The sequence below is a fragment of the Danio aesculapii genome, chromosome 3, assembly GCF_903798145.1.
Source record: "Danio aesculapii chromosome 3, fDanAes4.1, whole genome shotgun sequence".
Lineage (NCBI taxonomy): Eukaryota > Metazoa > Chordata > Actinopteri > Cypriniformes > Danionidae > Danio > Danio aesculapii.
In genome coordinates this window covers 16604247-16626154 of record NC_079437.1, presented here as the reverse complement: position 1 = coordinate 16626154, position 21908 = coordinate 16604247, and the positions used below count along the sequence as shown (strand labels likewise).

General features: G+C 36.8%; 2 protein-coding genes across 3 annotated transcripts in view; both read right to left on the bottom strand.

Annotated features, from left to right (window-relative positions):
- Nucleotides 1–1266, bottom strand: part of aclya (ATP citrate lyase a) — a 61255-nt gene extending 59989 nt beyond the window's left edge. The window contains exon 1 of the mRNA XM_056453265.1: nt 1096–1266. The gene's annotated coding sequence lies outside the window, so the exon portion shown is untranslated. The remainder of the gene's footprint in view (nt 1–1095) is intronic.
- Nucleotides 1267–8480: 7214 nt separating this feature from the next.
- On the bottom strand, nt 8481–21294 carry cnp (2',3'-cyclic nucleotide 3' phosphodiesterase). 2 transcript variants are annotated; one of them, XM_056453263.1, is made up of 4 exons: nt 21101–21294; nt 13879–14579; nt 13292–13419; nt 8481–10399 (listed from the first exon to the last, which is right to left on the bottom strand). In XM_056453263.1, the coding sequence occupies exons 2-4, from the start codon at nt 14564–14566 to the stop codon at nt 9932–9934; spliced, it is 1284 nt and encodes a 427-aa protein (XP_056309238.1). In that variant the 5' UTR covers nt 14567–14579; nt 21101–21294; the 3' UTR covers nt 8481–9931. The 2 variants fall into 2 exon arrangements, with proteins under 2 accessions (XP_056309238.1, XP_056309239.1); XM_056453264.1 differs by having other exon boundaries at nt 13879–14576.
- Nucleotides 21295–21908: the final 614 nt, after the last annotated feature.

The window sequence follows — 21908 nt, the reverse complement described above, 5'->3', positions numbered from 1 at the left end:
TTGAAATCAAATTTAATAGCGTGAAAACATTGACAGAGACATTTTTGAGTATTTTTAAAATCACTGTAAAATACTTGCTTACACACACACACACACACACACACACACACAAAAAACGCAGAAACGGTTTTGATATTTTGGCGAAAACTTGATTTTTTTTTCATGGCAAGGTTGACATTTGCATGGAATTGCTCATAAATAATTACAAAGTAATGTTTGGAGGTGTTCCCAGTACTGGGTTGCAGCTGGAAGGGCACCTGCTGTGTAAAACATATGCTGGGTAAGTTGGCGGTTCATTCCGCTGAGGCAACCCCAGATGAATAAAGAGACTAAGCCAAATGAAAATAAATGAATGAAAGTTTGGGGGCATAAATAATAATAAAAAAACAACAACAAAAACATGAAAATAAAAGTATAAGGCGCATATACAAGTATAATACTAGAAAAATATATACATATAATACATCGAATATTTTTCAAACAGGTTGAAGGTCTTTACAGCTTTACAATTTTTGTAATTTTTAAATGAAGCTAGAATATTTTATCTAATTTCTCAGGTAAAATGTTTTTTTGTTAGTAATATTTACTTACATGCTAATAATAAAAAAAACAGACACAACAACGCAAAATAAGTAAATTCAACTAGCTTGCCATAACCAGACATGTTTTACTTGATCAATATCATGTTTTGATTACCTACAGCAAATGTAATGAATCCAACTGCTTTGCATAAAGCTACAGAAGTGTGTTTCGCTTTATTTTGGTTTATTTCCACAACATAACATGCACCTTACACTTCCGCATACGTGAAAGGTGTTAAAGGAGACGTTCATTCATTTAAATCACAGGTAACGTATAAGGACCAGTAAAACCAGTCCCCATACGGGTCTGTCATGGGTAACTGATAACCACGGATAAATCAGCTACAAATATGTACACTCAGAACAGTCAGCCCTAGTTTCTACAGTGTTTTGAGCAAAAAGAGCTGTGTCACTGTAGCATTTAACGTTACACGCTTTGTTTGTTATATTTACACGCAAACCAGAGAGCGCGTTCACTATTCGCTGTTTATACTAGAAGGTTTAAGCCACTTACCGGTGTGTGTGCGATTTAAGAAAGCAGGTTTCCTTCTTGTAGGGTGTTCCCGCAGTATGGAGTGTTGTGTGTGAGTGTGTTGACAGTCGAGATAGGGTTGCAGGAGACACTTTTTCCTCCTCCAGACAGCGTGGCTTCTCCCTCCCTCACTGCGCGCTCGGCCGTTCCTGTTTTCTCTGCGCCGACATCTGACGATGGCCTTGGCTGATTTTTAGCGTTTCTGATTGGCTCTCGCCATCCGCTGTGATTCGAGGCCACGCCCTCCGGAATAGTGAACGACTCATCGGACCAGGGTATGATTGGCTAATTCTGCACCATGCGACCAATCAAATCGCACAGTCGGGCGTTTAGCAAGGCGCTTCGATGAAAGACGGATGAAAATGAACCGATTGAGCGCAATATGGACCGAGTTTTGAAAGTGACGATTTCTAACATTGACTGACACAATCCTTTCTGTTTTGGCAGACAAGTAAACAAATATTGCTAGACATTGCGTCATAATGTGTACACATCAAACATGTAGGCCAGATATTTACTTCATTTACTTTTAATGCTAGAATTGCATCAAACTAACAGAGAAATTAAAATTTTAAGGGGTTTCAAAGCTTTATAAAATTATTATTTGTTTATTACACACACATACACAAATATTTTGAAGAATATTAAGGGAAACTTGTAGCCACTGACATCCATAGCTGAGAAATTAGGCAGAAGTCAATATATATATATATATATATATATATATATATATATATATATATATATATATATATATATATATATATATATATATATATATATATATATATACATATATACATACATACACCTTACTAGTACCGGGTTGGACCCCCTTTTGCCTTAAAACAGTCTTAATCCTTCATGGCATAGATATCGGATCAAGGTATTGGAATAGCACATCCATAATGCGAATCTCCATATCTCAAAGGTGCTCTATTGGATTGAGATCTGGCATGTTATCCTGCTGGAAGTGGCCATCAGAAGATGGGTACACCGTGGTCATAAAGAGATGAACATGGTCAGCAACAGTACTCAGGTAGGCTGTGGCGTTGACACAATGCTCAATTGGTACTAATGGGCCCAAAGTGTGCCAAGAAAATATCCCCCACACCATTACACCACCACCACTAGCTTGAACCTACCATGAACCTGAACCTAACCGTATACAAGGCAGGATGGATCAATGCTTTCATGTTGTTGACTCCAAATTCTGACCCTACCATCCGATTGTCGCAGCAGAAATCGAGACTCCTCAGACCAGGCAACGTTTTTCCAATCTTCTATTGTCCAATTTTGGTGAGCCTGTGCGAATTGTAGCCTCAGTTTCCTGTTCTTAGCTGACAGCAGTGGCATTCTGTGTGGTCTTCTGCTGCTGTAGCCCATCCGCCTCAAGGTTAAGCATGTTGTGTGTTCAGAGATGCTCTTCCACATACCTCAGTTGTATCGAGTGAATATGTGAGTTACTGTTGTCTTTCTATCAGCTGGAACCAGCCTGGCCATTCTCCTCTGACCTCTGGCATCAACAAAGTGTTTGCGCCCACAGAACTGCCGCTCACTGGATATTTTCTCTTTTTTTGGACCATTCTCTGAGATAATCCCAGTGGATCAGCAGTTTCTGAAATACTCAGACCAGCCCGTCTGGCCCCAACAATCATGCCATGTTCAAAGTCATTTAAATCACCTTTCATCCCCATTCTGACGACCGGTTTGAACTGCAGCAGATCGTCTTGACCATGTCTACATTTGTTGAGTTGCTGCCATGTGATTGGCTGATTAGAAATTTGAGTTAACAAGCAATTGGACAGGTGTACCTAATAAAGTGGCCGGTGATTGTGTGTGTGTGTGTGTTTATATCTATCTATCTATATATATATATATATATATATATATATATATATATATATATATATATATATATTTATATATATATATATATATATATATATATATATATATATATATATATATATATATATATATATATATATATATATCTATCCTGGGATATATCAAGGAATAATTCACAAAAAAATTGACATTTGTTCACCCTTTATTGAACTTCAAGTGGTGCTGAACTTTTAATTATTTCTATTTTTTATTATTTCTAGTATATTACTTTTATAGTACCTCCATACTAGAAAAAATACTATAGAAGTCAGTGGCTACAAGTTTCCAACATTCTTCAAAATATCTTCTTTTTTGTACAACAAAATGCAGCATTAATAAATGACACACTTTTCTCTCTTTTTTTTTTTTTGCTCAAATGACCATTTATTGACTTTCAAATGGTTCCAAAGTGTAATAAGATACATTTTCCGCCTAAAACTAAAGAAGATATTTTGTAGAATGTTGGAAACTGGTTACCACGGACATCCATAGAGTAACCAAAATACATTCCATTAGAAAAAAAGAACTCAAAAGGTCAGTAAATGATGGCAGAATCTTCATTATAGGTGATCTATATCGCTGTATTAACCAAAATGGCAACCATTATTCTTTTTCTTTTTTTACAACATAATATTTACCTTTGCTAAACAAATCCTGACTCATTTATCAATATACAAATCTCTAAAGTCTTTAAAAACCAGGTTCTTTCTTTTACACAAGAGTCATTGAAAATTCAATTATCCTCATATCTGATGCTGGACGTCAGATATAATTAAAATGCAGCTACTCAGGTGAATGAATTGGCCTTTAGAAAGGGCATTGCAGCACAGGCTGTGGCTAATGCACCGTTTGGCTCCTCTGTCCCCAGCAGCATCAGTTAATGGGCTTTAAGCGCTCCAGCCAAGAGACATGACTCAAGCTGAATTTACAAAACACACTTTAAATAGAAAGTCTGCCATTGATCACTGGACGTCAACAGTGTTTGTAGAAGCAACGCTCTGACCAGTCGGTTTGACAGCGTGGCATGGGGTCAGTGCCGAGCTGCAAGGAAAACATGTTATTCGGTATATTGGCCAAAAGTTTGGAAATGTTAAGGTTTGTTAATGTGCATGTCTATTTAATCAGGATTGCATTAAGAGCAGATCTTTTAAACTAATTAAAATAAAAATGAGGTGAATGTATACTTAATCATTCAAAACTGAATTTCTAGCACTGTTTTCTAGTCTTGCGTTTAATGATTGTTCAGAATTAACCCTTGTGCACTGTTCAAATGTGCTACCTTTTGTTATGTTAGGGATGAAAACATCCACTAAATGTAACTGCATGCTGTAAAAACGCATTAATGGCATCAGTGTTACTATTCTATAACATGTCCAAGACTGTGATAAAAAGGTAAAAGAAAATCCAGTCCACAACTACTTTTTATATTGAAAAATACATCGTTTTGTGCGTTCATCACCAAATCAGTGACATCATTTAAGAATCTGGCAATTAAAGAGTTAAAATCCTGTCATTTTTTAAACAACTTAGTAGTTTTGATCAGGATGGATTAACAGACTTATGCAAAAAAAGATCAAATATTTATCTGATGCATTTTTACAGCAGGTTAGGTTTTCATCCCTAACAAAACGGTAGTAAATTTCCCCATGAGTGTATCGCTGAGCTTTAAAAAAAAAAAGCATTTTCTCAAAATACATGTCAAAATAAGATTTGTTGTCTGCGCCAATTGCCTAGTGGTTAAGTGTGGCGACATATAGCACCATCATGCTCGCGGCGACCCGAGTTCGATTATTGGCTCGAGGTCCTTTGCAGACCCTTCCCCTCTCTCTCCTCCTAATACTTTCCTGTCTGTAACCTCCACCATCTGATCCAAATTAAAGGTGAAAAACCTCTAATAATTATAAAATAATAATAATAATAATAATAAGATTTGTCACAAAAATCATTCTGCTAGCTGAAACACAGAAAGAGTTAGGGCAAAATTAAGACAAAATCATCCCCAACAGTACATAAGGGTTAACTTTATGATGATTTGCTTTATTATGATCAGTTACAAATGATGCTCAATCAATATCACTAAGTGTTCTTATAAATGTAGTTTGATTTGATTTTGCAGTCATGATCAATCTGCTTTGGAATTAAATAATGAAGTCCAATATCTTGAGATCAACTTGATGTGTACTTAATGAATAAATATGGAGTCAGATCAGTCTCAAAATAATACACTCACAAAATTGAATTCATAGATGCACAGCACAATTCACTTTTACAAAATCCAATTTGTAAATTCAAAACACAATTCATAAATACAGCACACAATTTGAGAATTCACAAGTAAAAATCATAAATATTTTAACCAAATAAATTGAATTTGTGTATATTATGAATCGTGTATTGAATTTGCTAATTATATCGGTGTATTTATGAATTGTATATTCAATTTATGAATTGAATTTGTGTATTTTTATATTTTTAAATCGTGTTTTGAATTTACAAATTGAATTTGTGTATTTACGAATCATGTTTTGAATTTGCAATATATATATATATATATATGTGTGTGTGTGTGTGTGTGTGTGTGTGTGTGTGTGTGTGTGTGTGTGTGTGTGTATTTATGAATCGTGTTTTTAATTTACGAATTGAATGTGTATTTTTAAATAGTGTTTTTTTTATTTAATTAGTGTATTTGCGAATCGTGTTTTGAATTTAATTTGTGTATTTTTGAATTGTGTTTTGAACTTATGAATTGAATTTAAACATTTTTGAATCGTGTTTTCAATCTACGAATTGAATTTGTTTATTTATGAATCATGTTTTGAATTCACAAATCGAATGTGTTTTTTTTAAAGTCGTGTTTTGGATTTACGAATTGTGTTTAAAACTTATGAATTGGATTTTTGTAAATGTGACTTGTGTTGTGGATGTATGAATAATATTTTGTCCATTTTGATACTGATCAGGCTCTATAATAAAAGTAACATGTTAATATCATTGTATTAGGAAAATATCTTTGTAACATTTTCAAGAACATGTCAAAAGTCAAGCCAATAGATTCCGATCCCTTTACTGCAGTGCATTACTGATTTTGAGATCGCTAAAACCAGCACAGAACAAAATATAATTCCATATATCGGTATACTTTAGCATGAAGGTTAATATTTAAACTAGAAATAAAAAAAACAGCTCCTACACTGTAAATAAAAAAACACTAGTTGCCTTAAAATTTTAAGCGGAATCAAATGAACTTTGAGTGATTTGAACATATTATATTAACATCATAAAATTTTGTTAGAACATGATTAACTAAGTTTAATAAACTGCAATGAACTAAAAACAAGTGTTGTCTTGACTAATTTATCATATAATTCTTTAGTCTACACATCTAATGGGGCATACAATTAGGAACTGGAGAAAATAGGATTCTCCCTAAAAGAAAGATAATAAATTCGATAAAATCTGGCAACCTTTCATAAATTAAAGACAAATTCTACAGGAGATATTTAAATTGAAGAGGATTAGACTAATTTAGATTAAAACTGACTGTCAGATTTTTGTTTTTATTTATTCTTTTGTGTACTTTTGTATTCATTTTATTGTATTTATCTATTATTATTATTTTACTTTTATGAGTATTGTATCTTGTATTGCCAATTGTTGTGTATATGTTTGTTGGACCAAATTTGTATGTCATTGTGTTTGAATGATTAAATATATATATATATATATATATATATATATATATATATATATATAAACAAACTGTACAATGTATAATTTTTAATATTAAGTTATATATTGAAAAATGATACATTGTAGTTTTCCACAAATGAATGATTAATATGCCTTTAAAAAGATAGTTCACACAAAAATGAAACTTCAGTCTTCATTTTAGCAGTGCAAGTTATTGTTTGTTCTGTAAAAAATATAATTTGTTTTTAGAAATGTGTTGTTAAAATATGCAAATAACAAAAATAATAGAACATAAAAGATGCTGGAAACTCTTTGACACCAATAGTAAGAAAAAGCCATTTGTTCTGTAAATAATAAAATAAAAATACAATTTTAAATATGTTGGAAACCCATGGGACATTCTACCAGAACGTACATTGTGTGTCCCTAAAATAAAAACCTAAATACAGTGAATAAAAAGTATTGGGAACACTTTATTTTGATGGTCCATTAGTAGAGTTGATACTGTTTCTTCAACAGACATTTAACTGACTAAGAAACTTTGCAAGTACATGTCATGTCTACTTATCTAATGAGTATTAGCTGCAATGTACCTTAAATTCAACAAACAGACCATCAAAATAAAGTGTGGCCAAAGTAATTCATCCCAAACATGTCCAAAATGGACTGATGGTTGATTTCTGTAAAGGAAATGTTCTTTCTTTCATTAAAAACATTTCACAAAATGTACAAACCCTGTCAATATTCTTATCCTCAGTCCAATTGAACCTACAGCTTTAATAGTCTTCTTATGCTAAAAACTCGCTTCAGAAATAGCTAGTTTAAGTTGTTACCTTTCGCATCAATAGATTAAAAACAAAATTATAAACATATTCTACAAATAAATACTATTTTTCAATTGTCCCCATGTTTCAGTCAGTCCCGTCACTTTTGCATTAATATAAAATGTGTGCGATACACCTTTAAGGCTGACTCTGAGGAAGTGATATTTAACGGAGAAAAAGCTGACAGTGATCAATAATAGGTTTGATCATTGAATTGTATAATATTATGGTTGTTTTTGTATGATTTTCCATTAAGGAGGACAAGCTTATAGGTCACATTTTTAGAAGTGAAAATGTACATTTCTGGTAGAATGTCCACCATTGTTGGAAAAAACTATTACTACGGAAGTCATTATCTAGCACTTTAAGAGAAACAAAAAGAAACTGGTTTGAAACAAATCAAGTCTGGGTAAATGATTACAAAATAAATTTTGGGGTAAAAATATAAATTCAGCTTTTTGTTATTCACATCATGCATAGTTACAGACAAGGCATAGGAAATTATTGCATGTGTGAAACGGAGCAAGCTGATCAACAACATCTTGAGGTAAAGTATTTATAGCAAGTTAGATATAGTTACACCATATAAAGCTGCTCATTCACACCTCTGGTTTTGTCTAGTCACTGGTGAGCTTCAGCAGCTTTAAAAGCTTTTAATGGCGACAAACCGCCATCTGCTGGCAAAAACACAACACTGACTCAACTTTGAGTGAACCAAGAACAGAAAGACGCACTTCTGCTGTAATTAAACTACACATAAATGCTTAGAATTTTGAGATAATTACATTTTATATTAATTTGGTGAGAGTTAGGACGCAGATGTTTGCTGCAGTTACTCAATTGAGAACATTCCTTTGAAGCTATGACGTGTGACATGCAAGAACACGTTCGAATTAAATGAGCGCGCGCACGTTCTTAATTAGAACGCGCTAACGAATAGATTCAGAACCAGAAGGCCAGGGGTTCGTCAGAGCCAAGCACATTCTTTATTAAGTGTACAAAAACAAAATGAAAAACAAGGTAAGTGCAAAAAAATTAGTGCCTTGATGTCAGAGCTACGAGAAGCATGGCTTCGGCCATCTAGAAACCTACAGAAGAGGAAGGCACCAGACAGATGCTTGTCACAGTATTTAGAGTGCACATTTTCTCAAAACTGATATGATTGAGACAGACATGGAGAGAGAGTAAATGTACTATCACATGTGAATATACTGGATTTCTGAAAGAGCAGATCGTACACGTAATGAAGAGCAGAATAGGCATGTTTTATGCTAATATGATAATGAACTGTAGATGGTTTGAGCAACACTGTAAACGGTAAGACAGACGAGAGATCATTCTCTTTCATACACAAACACACGCTTCAGCCTAAAAACATGTCACAGAGTAGCTATGTAGTCTTAATAATAAAAAAGAAAACCTATTGAGTGATTGTAAGAATTGTTTTTTGGAATTTTTCTCTTTTTGCCAACAGTCATGCACACATACACACTAAACAGATCACTATTGGTGAGACTTGAACAAAGGTGCAGCATAAATTCATGGAAAATACCAGCTCCACAATGGCTGGAGAAAGAGAGGGACACTGAAGAATCACATACTAGTCTAACAGATTCATACTCCATACCAAACCGCCTTGCCAATGCTTATTTTTCCCCTCAGTGGCAAGTTAAATGAAAAGTTCAGCCAAAAAAACGTACATTTACTCACCATCGAATGGCTCCAAACCTTTGCGTATTTCCTTTTTCTGTTAAACACAAATGTTAGAAACCTGTAACCATCCACTTTTATAGCAGTGCAGAAAAAACATGCTATGAAAGGCGATGGTTAGAGTTTTTCAACATTTTTTGGAAAGATTTTGCATACAAAAAAAAAAAAAAGTCAATTAACTGAAGGATGAGTAAATGGCAGAATTCTCAATTTTGGGTGAACTATCCCTTTAAAGCCTGCATCAACAAGCAGCGAACAGGCACGGAGTACAAATCAGTTAAAGTTGTGCTAAAAAGTGTTGTACATGAATGAGGAAGACTGACAGTGAACGCACCTGTGTAAAGGGAACAGGGATGGTGGTGTGTGTGAACTAGCACCTATAGCAGAGTGAACTTTCCAGCAAAGTGATCCATGACCTTAAGGCAGATACAAAGGCCTCTGGGCTTGTGTTGCCAGGCAAAAAGGGGAGAAAACAAACCAAAAAAAAAAAAAGGCACCAGCTAAAGAGAAAGCCAGCAGGCCGCTTTGGTTTCACACTGCCAGCCAAATCATCCCCATCCATCCCTGTGCACACATTAAAGCTGCGAAACACGCAAATCCACCTACACACATGCAAAAACACAACATCAGCCTCAGACAACCGCAGGCCGGAGCCCTTAGGAAAAAATGTCTCCTTCACCCTCTCTTCTCCTCGTGCTTTCAGCTCACAGAATGGTACACTTTTTCTTTTTCTTCTCTCCATCCTTTTTGCCCTGGTCGCTGACGGGCTTGTCTTCAGAGAAGCTAGAGAAGGTGGTGTCTGCGGTAATGGCTTCCCTCAAGGTAAGGTACCAGCGGCCCTCGCTCAGGTAGGACAAAGTGCCCATCTCCATCTCCACCTGAGTGCCCTCCTTACCCTCCTTCTGAAGAACCAGGATCTCCAGCAGATCCAGACCGGTCTGAACCGCCTCCACGCCAGCAGAGCAGCCTAACGTGACGTGGGCACGATTGCCTGCCGGTAGAGACTCTACACCGGGTAAGAGGGTTGGAGGAACCCCAACTTTATCCTCTCCCTCAGGCCACAGATTCAGCTGGGTTTCGGTCAGAGCCACACGCGCCCCGAATGTACGAGGGGTCACAATGAGAGCGGTGACCGAGAGCTCATCAGACTTGCCAGTCGCTTCCTTGACCACCTGTGAACAAATGAACAAACCAGTTCACCTTTACTGCATGTTAAATGGATAGTTCATCCAAAAGCTCTCATGTACACATCCTCAAGTGGTTCCAAACCTTTGATTTTATTCTGATGAACGAGATATTTTGGAGAAAGCTTAAAAAACAGGAGCAACATTATAGAAATAAATGCGTACAGCTTTCTACTTATATGGGTGTCTCAAACTGCATACTTGTGCACTATTCGGGACCTCTCGGCGGGGGTCGCAGGATTGTGTGTGTGAGGGGGAGGGGGGCATTTCTACACCATTTAGTACAGTGGTCCCTCGTTTAAAAAAAAATCGCAGGAGTTACGTTCTAAAAAATACCCTGCAATAGGCAAAATTCACAAAGTAGTCCGCTTTATCTTTTGCAATTATTATAGATGTTTTAAGGCTGTAAAACCCCTCACTACACACTTTTGTCTTATTTAAACACTCAAAGTTCAAACTTTTGTAGAAAAACAAGTCCAGTATTACAGAATGAAATCAAAGATCAAAACCTGTTGTCGGCACAAAACATTCATCGCTGTCAGCAAAGAGTTAAATAAAGCTTTATAGCTTTTGTGTGGATAATGTTGGCATCCAGCGTAATGTTCTTTATCCTGCAGTCCCTGATCCACAAAGAGAAAGCAGTAGATGCGGCACACGCATGACAGTTGGAAGTAACGCACAGTGGACGTGCACATTTGTATATTATTTAAAAATGAAATTATTTAGATTATCATCAATTATTCAGTGTCCTAGCTGGCCACTGCAGACTCGCTGGGGTGCGTACCCTGATGTAAACCTATGACTGCATAGCTCCTTTACGATGGTCTTGCTGCGGACAATTACAACACTTTTTGCATCCTTGTTGAAACTCACTGCTAGCAATTGAATATTTATGTTAATTTGACAGGCTGAATGTATTCTGTACTGTACAGGAGATATGGAAGAGATTGATTTACAATGGTCTACAGCCAATCAGAACGAAGAACACAATGCACTGTGTATATAAAAATAATCGCACAAAATCAAAAATTCGTGAAACTGTGAGGCCGCGAAATGTGAACCACGTTATAGCAAGGGACCCCTGTATACTGCAAGTAGTGCATTCACACTGAAATATTCTATTTACTCAAAAAAAAAAAAAATAAGTACACTTTAAATACCCAGATGATGCACTTATTAAACCATTAAAAATCAGAATGGAATGTCAGACACTTCACGCACTCATTGGTCATGGCTTTCATGTTGGATTTTTTTTTTGTGCAAGCCAAATTTTCCTACAAAAGTGATTATGCCACATCGGTTTTACTTATGGCAGGTACCATTTGGTAGTTTGGTCATTTATTTCACTAATTTGGCAACCATCAAACATCTGGGGAAACAGCTTGAATTAAAGTCAAGATAGTAAAAAACTTCAGTGTTCCATTTGGGATGACAATTCATAAACTAGTGCGCCACTTGGGACGGAATGTACGTGTTGTTTTCAAGAGAATAAAGAAACTTATGTTTTATTACAAGGGTGAATTAATGATGACAAATTACATTGTTGATTGAACTGTTCCTTTAAATGGATTAAGTCCCACTTCACACTATGAGCAGCAGCAAGTGATTGTACATTTCCATGGAGAGCTAGCAACTTCCAGTAACTACTAGCTATGTGAGCAACAGTGACCATTGGTGACAGATGTGGGCAGACGCAAAGTTGAAGAGCAACTTTTGGGAGCGACAGCCAATGAGCATCAGTAGCGCTCCCAGCTCCTGTTCAAGTTGGTTGGAGACAGTTCTCCATGTTGTAGACCTATGTTTGCAAACATCTTCCAAGCAACCTCAAGGTGGGAATGCTCAGTGACTTCAGTCACCACCCAGGGTGACAGCCAGCTACAACATTGCCTGTTTTGTGAATGAGGATTTAGGCTGTGTGAACCAACAACTATCTATCGAAACGGACAGTCATTTAATTTTGCCGCCTTTTTAGTTCAATTTTGTCAAATTCTTTTGGTTAATTCAAGAGTTTAATTAAAGTTCTATAAACATATCAAATTAAATCAAATCCATGCTGCAAATCAAATTTCATACTGGTAGATATTAGTAATCATTTTCCAGCATGTGTCTTAAATCAAAGCCAATAATATAAATCTGATTACAGTTCTTAATGCAACATTCTTATAAGCATTTCATATAAACATTTTATTATTTCGAATATTCCAGTTAGGAATCTATGCAAAGCACTTGGAATCATCTTTGCATATGAAATGTGTTATATATAAAGGTGTCTTGCCTAAAGGGGTTTTGCACCCTCAGCACATCCAATAACCTCGTTTTTCTTATAGGTTACAGCTAGATTAAATACAGCCTTTAAGTAATATGTTGACCAAATATTTGTAGCATGTACTTGTTTTGAATATTAGTTTAATGGCAACAACAGTAATAAGGAATCATTTTTTATTTCACAAGTTCACACTTGCAATCGTTTCAGAATAAAGTGTATTTGGCGTGCTGTCCGGGGAGAGGGCTCTGAGCTCGGGGAGACACCCCAACTCGAGTTATTCCCCTTATCAGGAAACAGAGAGGAATTGGGATCTAGCCCGGCCCCAGAACGCTCCCCCTGGGATTGTAATGCTTAACAGGTGAGGTGACGGGGTGGTGGAGGGATGCTAAAGTCGTGAGATGCTGCAGGTAAAACAGCTTTGGTGTATATATAGGGGTTTGGTCAAGAACTGATTGGATAATAGAATAATTGTCAATGACGTATTTGATACTGAAACTTTCGGTGCTCCTACCGAAATTTGTTTATAAAACATCACTTAGCAGGTGAAGGCAATTCTTCCACAAACACATGTTTGTATTTAAAAAAAAAAAAAAAAAAAAAAGGGGGAAACCAACCTGCAACTCTGCGTACTCTTTAGCCCCTTCTGCTTTGCCGTAGTCACAGAACTTTGTAGTGCAGTGGAGCGGCAGCAAGTTCTGGAAATACTGCTCAAGATCCACCTCTTTATTTGCCTCACCGGTAACTGAGGGAGAAAAAACAACAATATAATTTGTTTTGCTGTAAGATATAGCAATATGAATATAATTTGACCAGATGATTTGAATAAACCTATTTGGAGAGTTCATTAATTTACATTGACTGGGTTGATAAAAAAAAAAAATTACTGCATAAATATAATAAATTAGAAGCATATATATGACAGAGCCAAAGCAAATGCTTTATGACATTCTGGGGAACCTAACCGTATTAAAATACAGAATAGAACAGTCATCAAAAGGTAAACTAGCATGGTCATCATTGTATTGCAATAGTATCTTAATCTTCAGTAAATAATCTATTCCTGCGATGCGACTATTGTGAATACACACATTGCGAAATCGATGCTCAAACAATATATTGTTCAGCCCATATAAATAAATATCATTAAATAATATCTACAAAAAAGGGATCATTTTGAGTATGCCTTTACAGAGTCACTCACATTCACTTATGTGTTCTTTGAAGGCCTCCAAAGTATCCAGCGTCTTTAGGAAGTCCATGGTTGCACACTTAATTCGCTCCTCTTCCTCTTTAAGCAGGAACCAGCCATAAAAGAGTGGCAGCTCCGGCTTTTTCTCCTCAGGTTCGGCCTCTTTTGGAGGCCCAGCTTGAACTCCATCAGCCTCAGGTGCTTGTACCTTTTCTCCTTCTGTTTTCGTCTCCTCACTTTTCTCAGACTCCTCTGGCTTTGCTTCATTCACAGCAGCAGGTTTGGACTCCGCCTCTTTGACAGGCTCCTCCTCTTTCTTAGACTCCACCTCTTTCACAGCTTCCTCCTCCTGCTTCTCGGGCTCAGAATTGACTTGAAGCGATGGCTCCTCGGACGACTTCTGCTGCTGTTCAGGCTCAGGGTTTTTTTCAGCGGAATCCTCGGGAGATTTTACCTCGGGTTCAGAGGGTTTGGCTGGAGGCGCTTCAGATTCTGTTGCTTTCTGCTGTTCCTCAGCAGAAGGCGCCGTCTCTTGGGGCTTCTCCGGTTCGGGGGTCGCTGCTGGAGGATCTGCTGCCGCTTCTGAAGGAGCCTGAGGCGCCTCTTCGGACTTGGGCTCTGATTTCTCCTCTTGCTGTGCTGCCACTTCCTGCGTCTCAGCAACGGTCTCTGGAACTTCCTGATTCTGTTCAGCTTCCATTGCTACACTGCTTCTGACAAACAAGACACATTTGAGAGAGTATGAAGGAACAGGCGTTGTTTTCAACTAAAACTTCTTATACATTATCAATGGCATTGAGGGAGCTTGGAAATGTTTACTGTGGTTTAAAAAGTCCAACAGCCCTATTTTGAAGTACTTTTTCCAGCGTTTCTCAAACCACGTTCCTGGTGGACCACCAGTTCTCCACATTTTCCATAGCTGTGTCTCATTTCAGAGGCTGCATCCTCCGAAGGATGTAGACTTCAAAGGTAAATCCTTTGAAGTCCACACAGGCTGAACAGAGCGTCTTGAAATAAGACGATCTAGCCTACAGAGGACAGATCTCGTCCCCAGACAACCGTAACAGCTGCTGTTAATAGGGGCTGAAAAATTTGTAATGATCTTTTTTTTTTTTAAAGTGATTTTAAAACTTCTATTGAGTGATCTGAAGGCAAAACAAGCTATACAGAAGCTGAAAATATATTTCTTTTGATCCATACATGTACAGTCTATAAAATCAATCTTTAGTCAGACATGTCATACTCTTTATTTTTTTTTAAACATGTTTAGATTTCCCAAGTTAAATAAACCTAATTCACACATTTAACCCAGAGTTTTTTTTAAAAGCGTCCTTTCTTTTATCAGCGCATAACGAATCTTGGGACGTTCAAGGCCGCTTAGGATCCACCTGTTGTATCCTTCATTACCTGGGAAAGGAAGGACGCATTTAGGCTGCGTTTGAAGGAGCCTTCGAATTGTTTTGAAATGAGACAGCCTTCGTCACGCCGTGATGACGCAGCGCAGATCATCAGCTTATTAGCAGAGACTGAAACGCCTGTAATGGCTGTGTCAGACAAAGGAAACATTCAAATCATGCAGAGCTGGTGGTCCTCCATGAATGTGGTTGAGAAACACCGTTTTAGACCAATTCGGTGCACACTTTAACCTAAACGATGACTTTGTTCTTTTCCCTAAAGGAATGTACAGAACAAGTTCACTTTAACGCTTTAACTCTTTACTCACCATTGAAAAGATATCTCATCATTTAAAAGAGACAACACTGCCCCTCCATTGACGAGTTTAGAGCAATCCATAGTTTGGGTATATTACCATAAGAGTATCCCTAGCGCATGTGCTGAATGAGTTATGGGACTTCTAGGTCTCCTGGGAGTGAAATATGATCAGAAAAAGTGCAGAACAGATTGCATGCAAAAAGGACCAGTCTTCATTTCTTTTAGCTTACTCCCATAATGAAGTGATCCACCCTCATTGATCTGAATATAGTTGTGTATGCTTGAGCACTAGTCTTAAGTGCTGAAAATGCCAGAGATAACCAAAAACAAAATGCTTATGCTCATTTTCCAACTCACCAATCTTCAAAAAAAAAAAAAAATAAATAAAAATAATAATAATAATAATAATAATAATAATAATAATAATAATAATAATAAAAGCGCTCACAACGAAGCATAAAAATCCATGATGGCACTTCCACTGACAGAAAAGTAAATGCTCAGCTCAAGAAGGTGCAATAGGATTAGGTGCAATAATACATACATCTTGATTGGATTGTTTTTTTTCCAACTATTGGAGGCCAAAATTGAAAAGGAACTGATTAATTGCAAACACCTACTTCAAAGTGCACATTTTTAAAAAAATACCATTATCACTAGTGTAAGCTATAGAAAATAGGAATATGTGCTGATGTTTTGCGCATTACATATATAATTTATAGACATGCATAATAGGGGTGTAACGGATCACGGTTGAGTTATGATTCGCACAGATCACAACCCATGGTACGGAAGACAAGTGACCCGCAGATTAATACTTTTCTTTTTTTGCTTGTAGATTAATCTTAAATTTGTAACAATCACACACACACAGAGAGAGAGAGAGAGAGAGACAGAGACAGAGACAGAGACAGAGACAGAGACAGAGAGAGAGAGAGAGAGAGAGAGAGAGAGAGAGAGAGAGAGAGAGAGAGAGAGAGAGAGAGAGAGAGAGAGAGAGAGAGAGAGAGAGACTCTCGCGTCATTTAAAATCACATGAAAGCATTTAGGCTTTCCTGTAAAACATAATGACAAGTCATTCGAAATGTGGTGGGTTTCTTAGGTCATTAAAAGGTGTTTTCTGTCACTATTTGTTTAGCACGCATTAAAGCATTCAGTGTAAGCTGCACCATTAATCATTAAAAGATCGGGATTGCAACACCACAACAAATTATGATGGTGATTTGCACGTTTATCAATCCTTCGAATCGCTGCATTCTTATTGTGTTTGAAAAATGCAAAAAACAAGAAAGAGATTCAGTCTTTGGTCTTTTGAGTTATGAAGTTACAAACAGTCAAACAACACAGAAGTACTGGGATAACAGTTTATGGTTTAGATAAAACCACTGATGTTTATGGTAAAGACTAAAATCACCGTCATACGCATTTAACTTGACGTTCAAATGAAAATTGTAGGCAGCAATTACATTTAACCAACAGGTGGCGACAACCAGCAATCAAAAATATGGCACTGAAAAATTAAAAAAAATATCCATCTAGCAATGAAACTAGTTTTAGGTGTGAATAGCTGAATCATTTACTGAATTACAGGTTCTTAGTTCTGTTTGTTAAAAGCAAAAGTGTCTTAAAGCACTGTTTTTGAAAATAATAGAAAGGAAATTAAATTTGTCTCCTCCCTTTTTTGGCTGATCAAAAAAAAAAAAAAAAAAAAAAAAAAAAAAAAAAAAAAAAAAAAAAAAAAAAGAGAGATCCAAACCTTGAGCTTGTTACACCACTAATGTATAAGTACTGTATATGCACAGGCATGCAGTGTTTTTTTTTTTTTTACAAATTGATCGCCACCTACTGGCCGGCATACACAATACAGCACTACTAGATTTCAACAGCGTGGCCTCTATGCACAACTCTGTTAAAATAAGACCCATGTAAAAGCTTCTCTATTTCTAATATATTATGTAAGGAGTAAACACACAGAGTGTGAATGCATTTTCACAGGAAATTGCAGCATGTTAATCACAAATAAGAATTGCATGATCAAAGCTACATGCAAAAGTTTGCATGGGGTTAAATGACAGGCAGATCCAGGAACACTTAGTAAAAGATTAACAGAATCTCACTGCAAGTCTATCTCTCAGTAATTCCCCCTGAAATGCAAACCAATATGCACCTGACTATGGCAGTTATAACCACTTTTTTTTTAGGTACAGCAAGCAGCCTCTTCATTTTACAATTGCATATTTCAGTCCTGCAAAACATCCAGCTCTCACCCTTCTGAGCAAATCTGAAAACCAAAGCTCCATTTAGACCAATTCAAACTCGCATGAAATAAAAACTATTGTGCTTTTCAAGTGAAATCTGAGAAGCCATCAGACTGTCAATGCAAGAGCAGCTTTTTATCTGGCCTTCACATTACCTTTCATGCATTTTTCTCATAACTTATGAAAGTCTTAAGTTACTTTAAGATTTTGAAGGCATAGTTCACAGAAAAGTCTAAGTTCAGTCACTTACAAACCTCAAAACTTCAGTTTCTTACGTCTTATGAACAGAATTATCTTATGCTTATGCTTGTTTTTCCAGATATGGAAGTCAATGGTTATAGTATCCAACATTTTTCTGAATATTTTCATTTTTGTTCAACAGGAAAAGGGCTGAAGCCAAATAAGGCAGACATAAACTGATTGCTGTGTGAACTACCCCTTTAACGCCTTCTAATATATTAACTGTTAGATTTCAGAGAAATAAGCAGAAGTACAGCCGAGGCCTAAATATTACGTTACATTTTCAAGTCATCAGATGTCAAATGACATGCTTGCGTTGTGAAACCGCTTGTAATCACCTTCTGGCCAAAATGCAATTGTTCCCCATTTTTATGGAACTATGCAAATCATTAAAGCTTAATCAAATGACAAACCTTCATATCAGCCAGACGAGACCATTCACAGGCTGCAAAGTCACCTCTCTTACTGCTACTAAATGAGAAAACGCGTCTACGCAGTTGCAAAGACAAGCAAAGCTTTTAAATTTCACCTTGGACACAGCCCAGATTGTGATGAAAGTGCGCGAAAAGCAGAAGTGGGCCTCTGTTTTACAAGAGTCCAGCAGAGAGGCGTGAGACTCCAACACCTGCACATCATTTGGGACACTTCTTTGTGACTATCTTAAAGAGATAGTTCACCCAAAAATGAAAGTGTACTCACTAGTTATTCTCCCTCAAGTGGATCCAAACCTTTAAGAGTTTCTTTCCTCTGTTGAACACAAAAGATGATACTTTGAAGAATGTTGGAAACCGGTAACCATTAACCTCCATAGTAGGAAACAAACACTATGGAAGTCAATGGTTAGAGATTTCCATAATATTTTCAGAATATCTTCTTTTGTGTTCAGAGGAACGAAACACGTTAGGGTTTTAAGGGCGAGTAAATCAAATTAATTTTGGGTGAACTTTGCCTTTAACATTTAAAGGGATAGTTCACCCAAAAATAAGTGTACTCACTATTTACTCTCCCTTAAGTGTTTCCAGAGCTTAAGGTGTTTCTACATGCTGTTGAATACAAAAGATACTCTGAAGAATGTTGGAAACCGGTAACCATTGGCCTCCGTAGTAGGAAAAACAAACACCATGGAAGTCAAGGGTTACAGATTTCCGTAAAAAAAATTGGTCACGATATCTTATGTTCAACAGAAGAACGAAAGACATTAAGGTTTGAAGGGCGAGTAAATAAAATTAATTTTGGGTGAACATACATTTGGGTGCCTTTAACATCAAAGGGATATTTCCCCCAAAAATGAAAGTGTACCCCCTATTTACTCTCATTCAAGTGGACCCAACCTTTAAGATTTTCTTTCCTCGGTTGAATACAAAAAAAGATACTCTGCAGAATGTTGGAAACCGGTAACCACTGACCTCCATAGTAGGAAAAACAAACACTATGGAAGTTGATGGTTACAAATTTCCATCATTTTTATTTTCAGAATATCTTCTTTTGTGTTCAACAGAAGAACGAAACGCGTTAGGTTTTTAAGGGCAAGTAAATCAAATTAATTTTGAGTAAACTTTGCCTTTAAAAGGATAGTTCACCCAAAAATGAAATAAATTGTCATTATTTACTCATCCTAGTTCCAAATCTGTTTGACTTTGCTCTGTTGAACACAAACGATATTATAAATAATGCTAAAGCCGGTAACCGTCGACTTCATTGTTAGTAAAAACAAACAGGCTACTATAGAAGTACATTTTTGGCCCAATTGTCCCTTTAACATCAACTCATTCATTACTTCTTCCAAACCTATGGCACAGAAGATAATCTGAAGAAAGCCGGAATCCTGTAACCATTGACTTCCACAGTAGGAAAAACAAACAGTGTGAAAGTCAATAGTTACAGACTTCCATCATTACTTCAGAATATCATCTTTTGTGTCTAACATAACTAAAATCATTTGAAACAAGGGTAAAGAAAAATAAGTGAATTTTGCCCAACATTAAAGTGATAATTCACACAAAACTGAAAGTTGTCATCACTCACTCACCCTTTATTTGTTCCAAATCTGTTTGAGTTTATTCTGTTGAGCACAATATTTAGAAGAATGCTACAAACTGTTAACCATTGACTTTCATATTTTAAAAAAACGCTACTATAAAAGTTAATTTTTGGGTGAACTGTCCCTTTTACTCATCCAATGTTTTGTCCAAACTTGCGTGACTGACTTTCATCTGTTAAACACAAAAGATATTCTGAAGAAAGCAGGAAGCCTGTAACCATTGACTTCCACAGTATTCGTTTTCCCTACTATGAGTCAATGGTTACAGGTTTTCATCTTTCTTCAGGATATATTCACAACGAAACCCCTAAACGGTTTTCCAAGCACTCGAGGGAGAGTAAAATTTCATTTGCGCGTGAACTATCCCTTTAAGTGTGCTGCCTGCTAAGCACTTTCAGAAAAGCAAACGTGAAGTCCAAATGCTGTCTATGTAGGCAGCTTGTAGGGCTTTGATAAGCACCCTTTGTGTGAGCAAATTAGATTCGGACACGCCACCTAATCTGTGGAAGACAAAGAAAAGCCCGAACGCCCAGCAGACGGACTCACAGTGGTGACCATCCAAACTCAGCAGAGGTCAAGCACTTACACGCGGGATATAACGGGACTGAACCATCCAAAAACGCAATTATTAGACAACTTCAGGGAATATTTGTGCGCGGGTTTACAAAATAAGCACACACGGCACTTAATACAATTCAATGTCTAAATCTACAATGAACACGTTTTAAACGAGAACTCCGTTAATTAGCTGTAACAATGCAAAGCCAGGCGTTTCGGGGAGTGGCAGTGCCAGACCACGCTGCATGCAGACAAAACAAATCAGCGTGGCAGTGCCCGCGCATCTGGAAAAAGAAAAAGCACAGGCCATTTTGCGTGTTACACCTAAAAACGTTGTTTCAAAACACCAATATAAATGTATATAATCAAACTTAACGTTACTTGGTTGCGAAATGTGATTAAAAACATCGTAAACGCTACTCACTGGATTATAACGCTGGCAGATGTAGTAAAGCTGTCACTGTTACCCGGAGCTGAAGACTCAAAAAGCGCCGTTCGGCCAAATTCCACGTTTCTCCGCTGCAGAAACCCCCGCCTGCCCGGTCCGAGGACTAGCAATAATCAGGAAACAAAACGGAAACTGGCACTTGAGCTGCTGCTGCGTGCACGAGAGCGCGGACGCGGAAGGGAGAGGCAGATCACACACACACGCTCTCAACAGAGGCTAATTTTAAGCGCGCTCCCGTGAGCCTCATTCCGGATGGGTTCAATTTTCAGTTAGTGCTTTATATTCAGCTTAATTCACGTAAACTAATCTGAACTCTAAGTGTGATTTATTGGGCGGGAGACACAAGGGATACAAAGGATGGCAATACGGGGTCTTAGTGGCTTTTTGTCATACAATTATATACGTAAAAATATAACATGGACAATGCAGTAATAAAAGTTAGATTACACAGTAAAAATGTCGACAAACATAGTAGGCTACTGATATTGACTAACTTTATCACAGCATTTTATTTTTGTCAAAATATACATTTTAATTGCTAACAGTATGGCCTACTTGACTACCTTTGTTTGTGTCCCTGATTGCATTTATTTAGATTTAATAAATTAGTCACACGTTTATATGTGTTAGTAATTAATCTGAACTTAACACTGCTAATCTTTTATCATTGTATTTTTCATTATCAAAGATTTTACATATCACACAGGCCCATAGCCAACCGGGTGAAAGTAGTGGTTCTTTTGTCTCAAAAACTAGACGTTTGTGCAGTTATTCACCTCATTTT

Coding starts and splice junctions, on each gene's coding strand:
- cnp (XM_056453263.1), bottom strand. CDS start 14,566: ATGGAAGCTGAACAGAATCAGGAAGTTCCAGAGACCGTTGCTGAGACG. Junction 13,420..13,878: donor CAAAGAACACATAAGTGAAT/GTGAGTGACTCT, acceptor TTTCTCCCTCAG/TTACCGGTGAGGCAAATAAA. Junction 10,400..13,291: donor AAGAGTACGCAGAGTTGCAG/GTTGGTTTCCCC, acceptor ATTTGTTCACAG/GTGGTCAAGGAAGCGACTGG.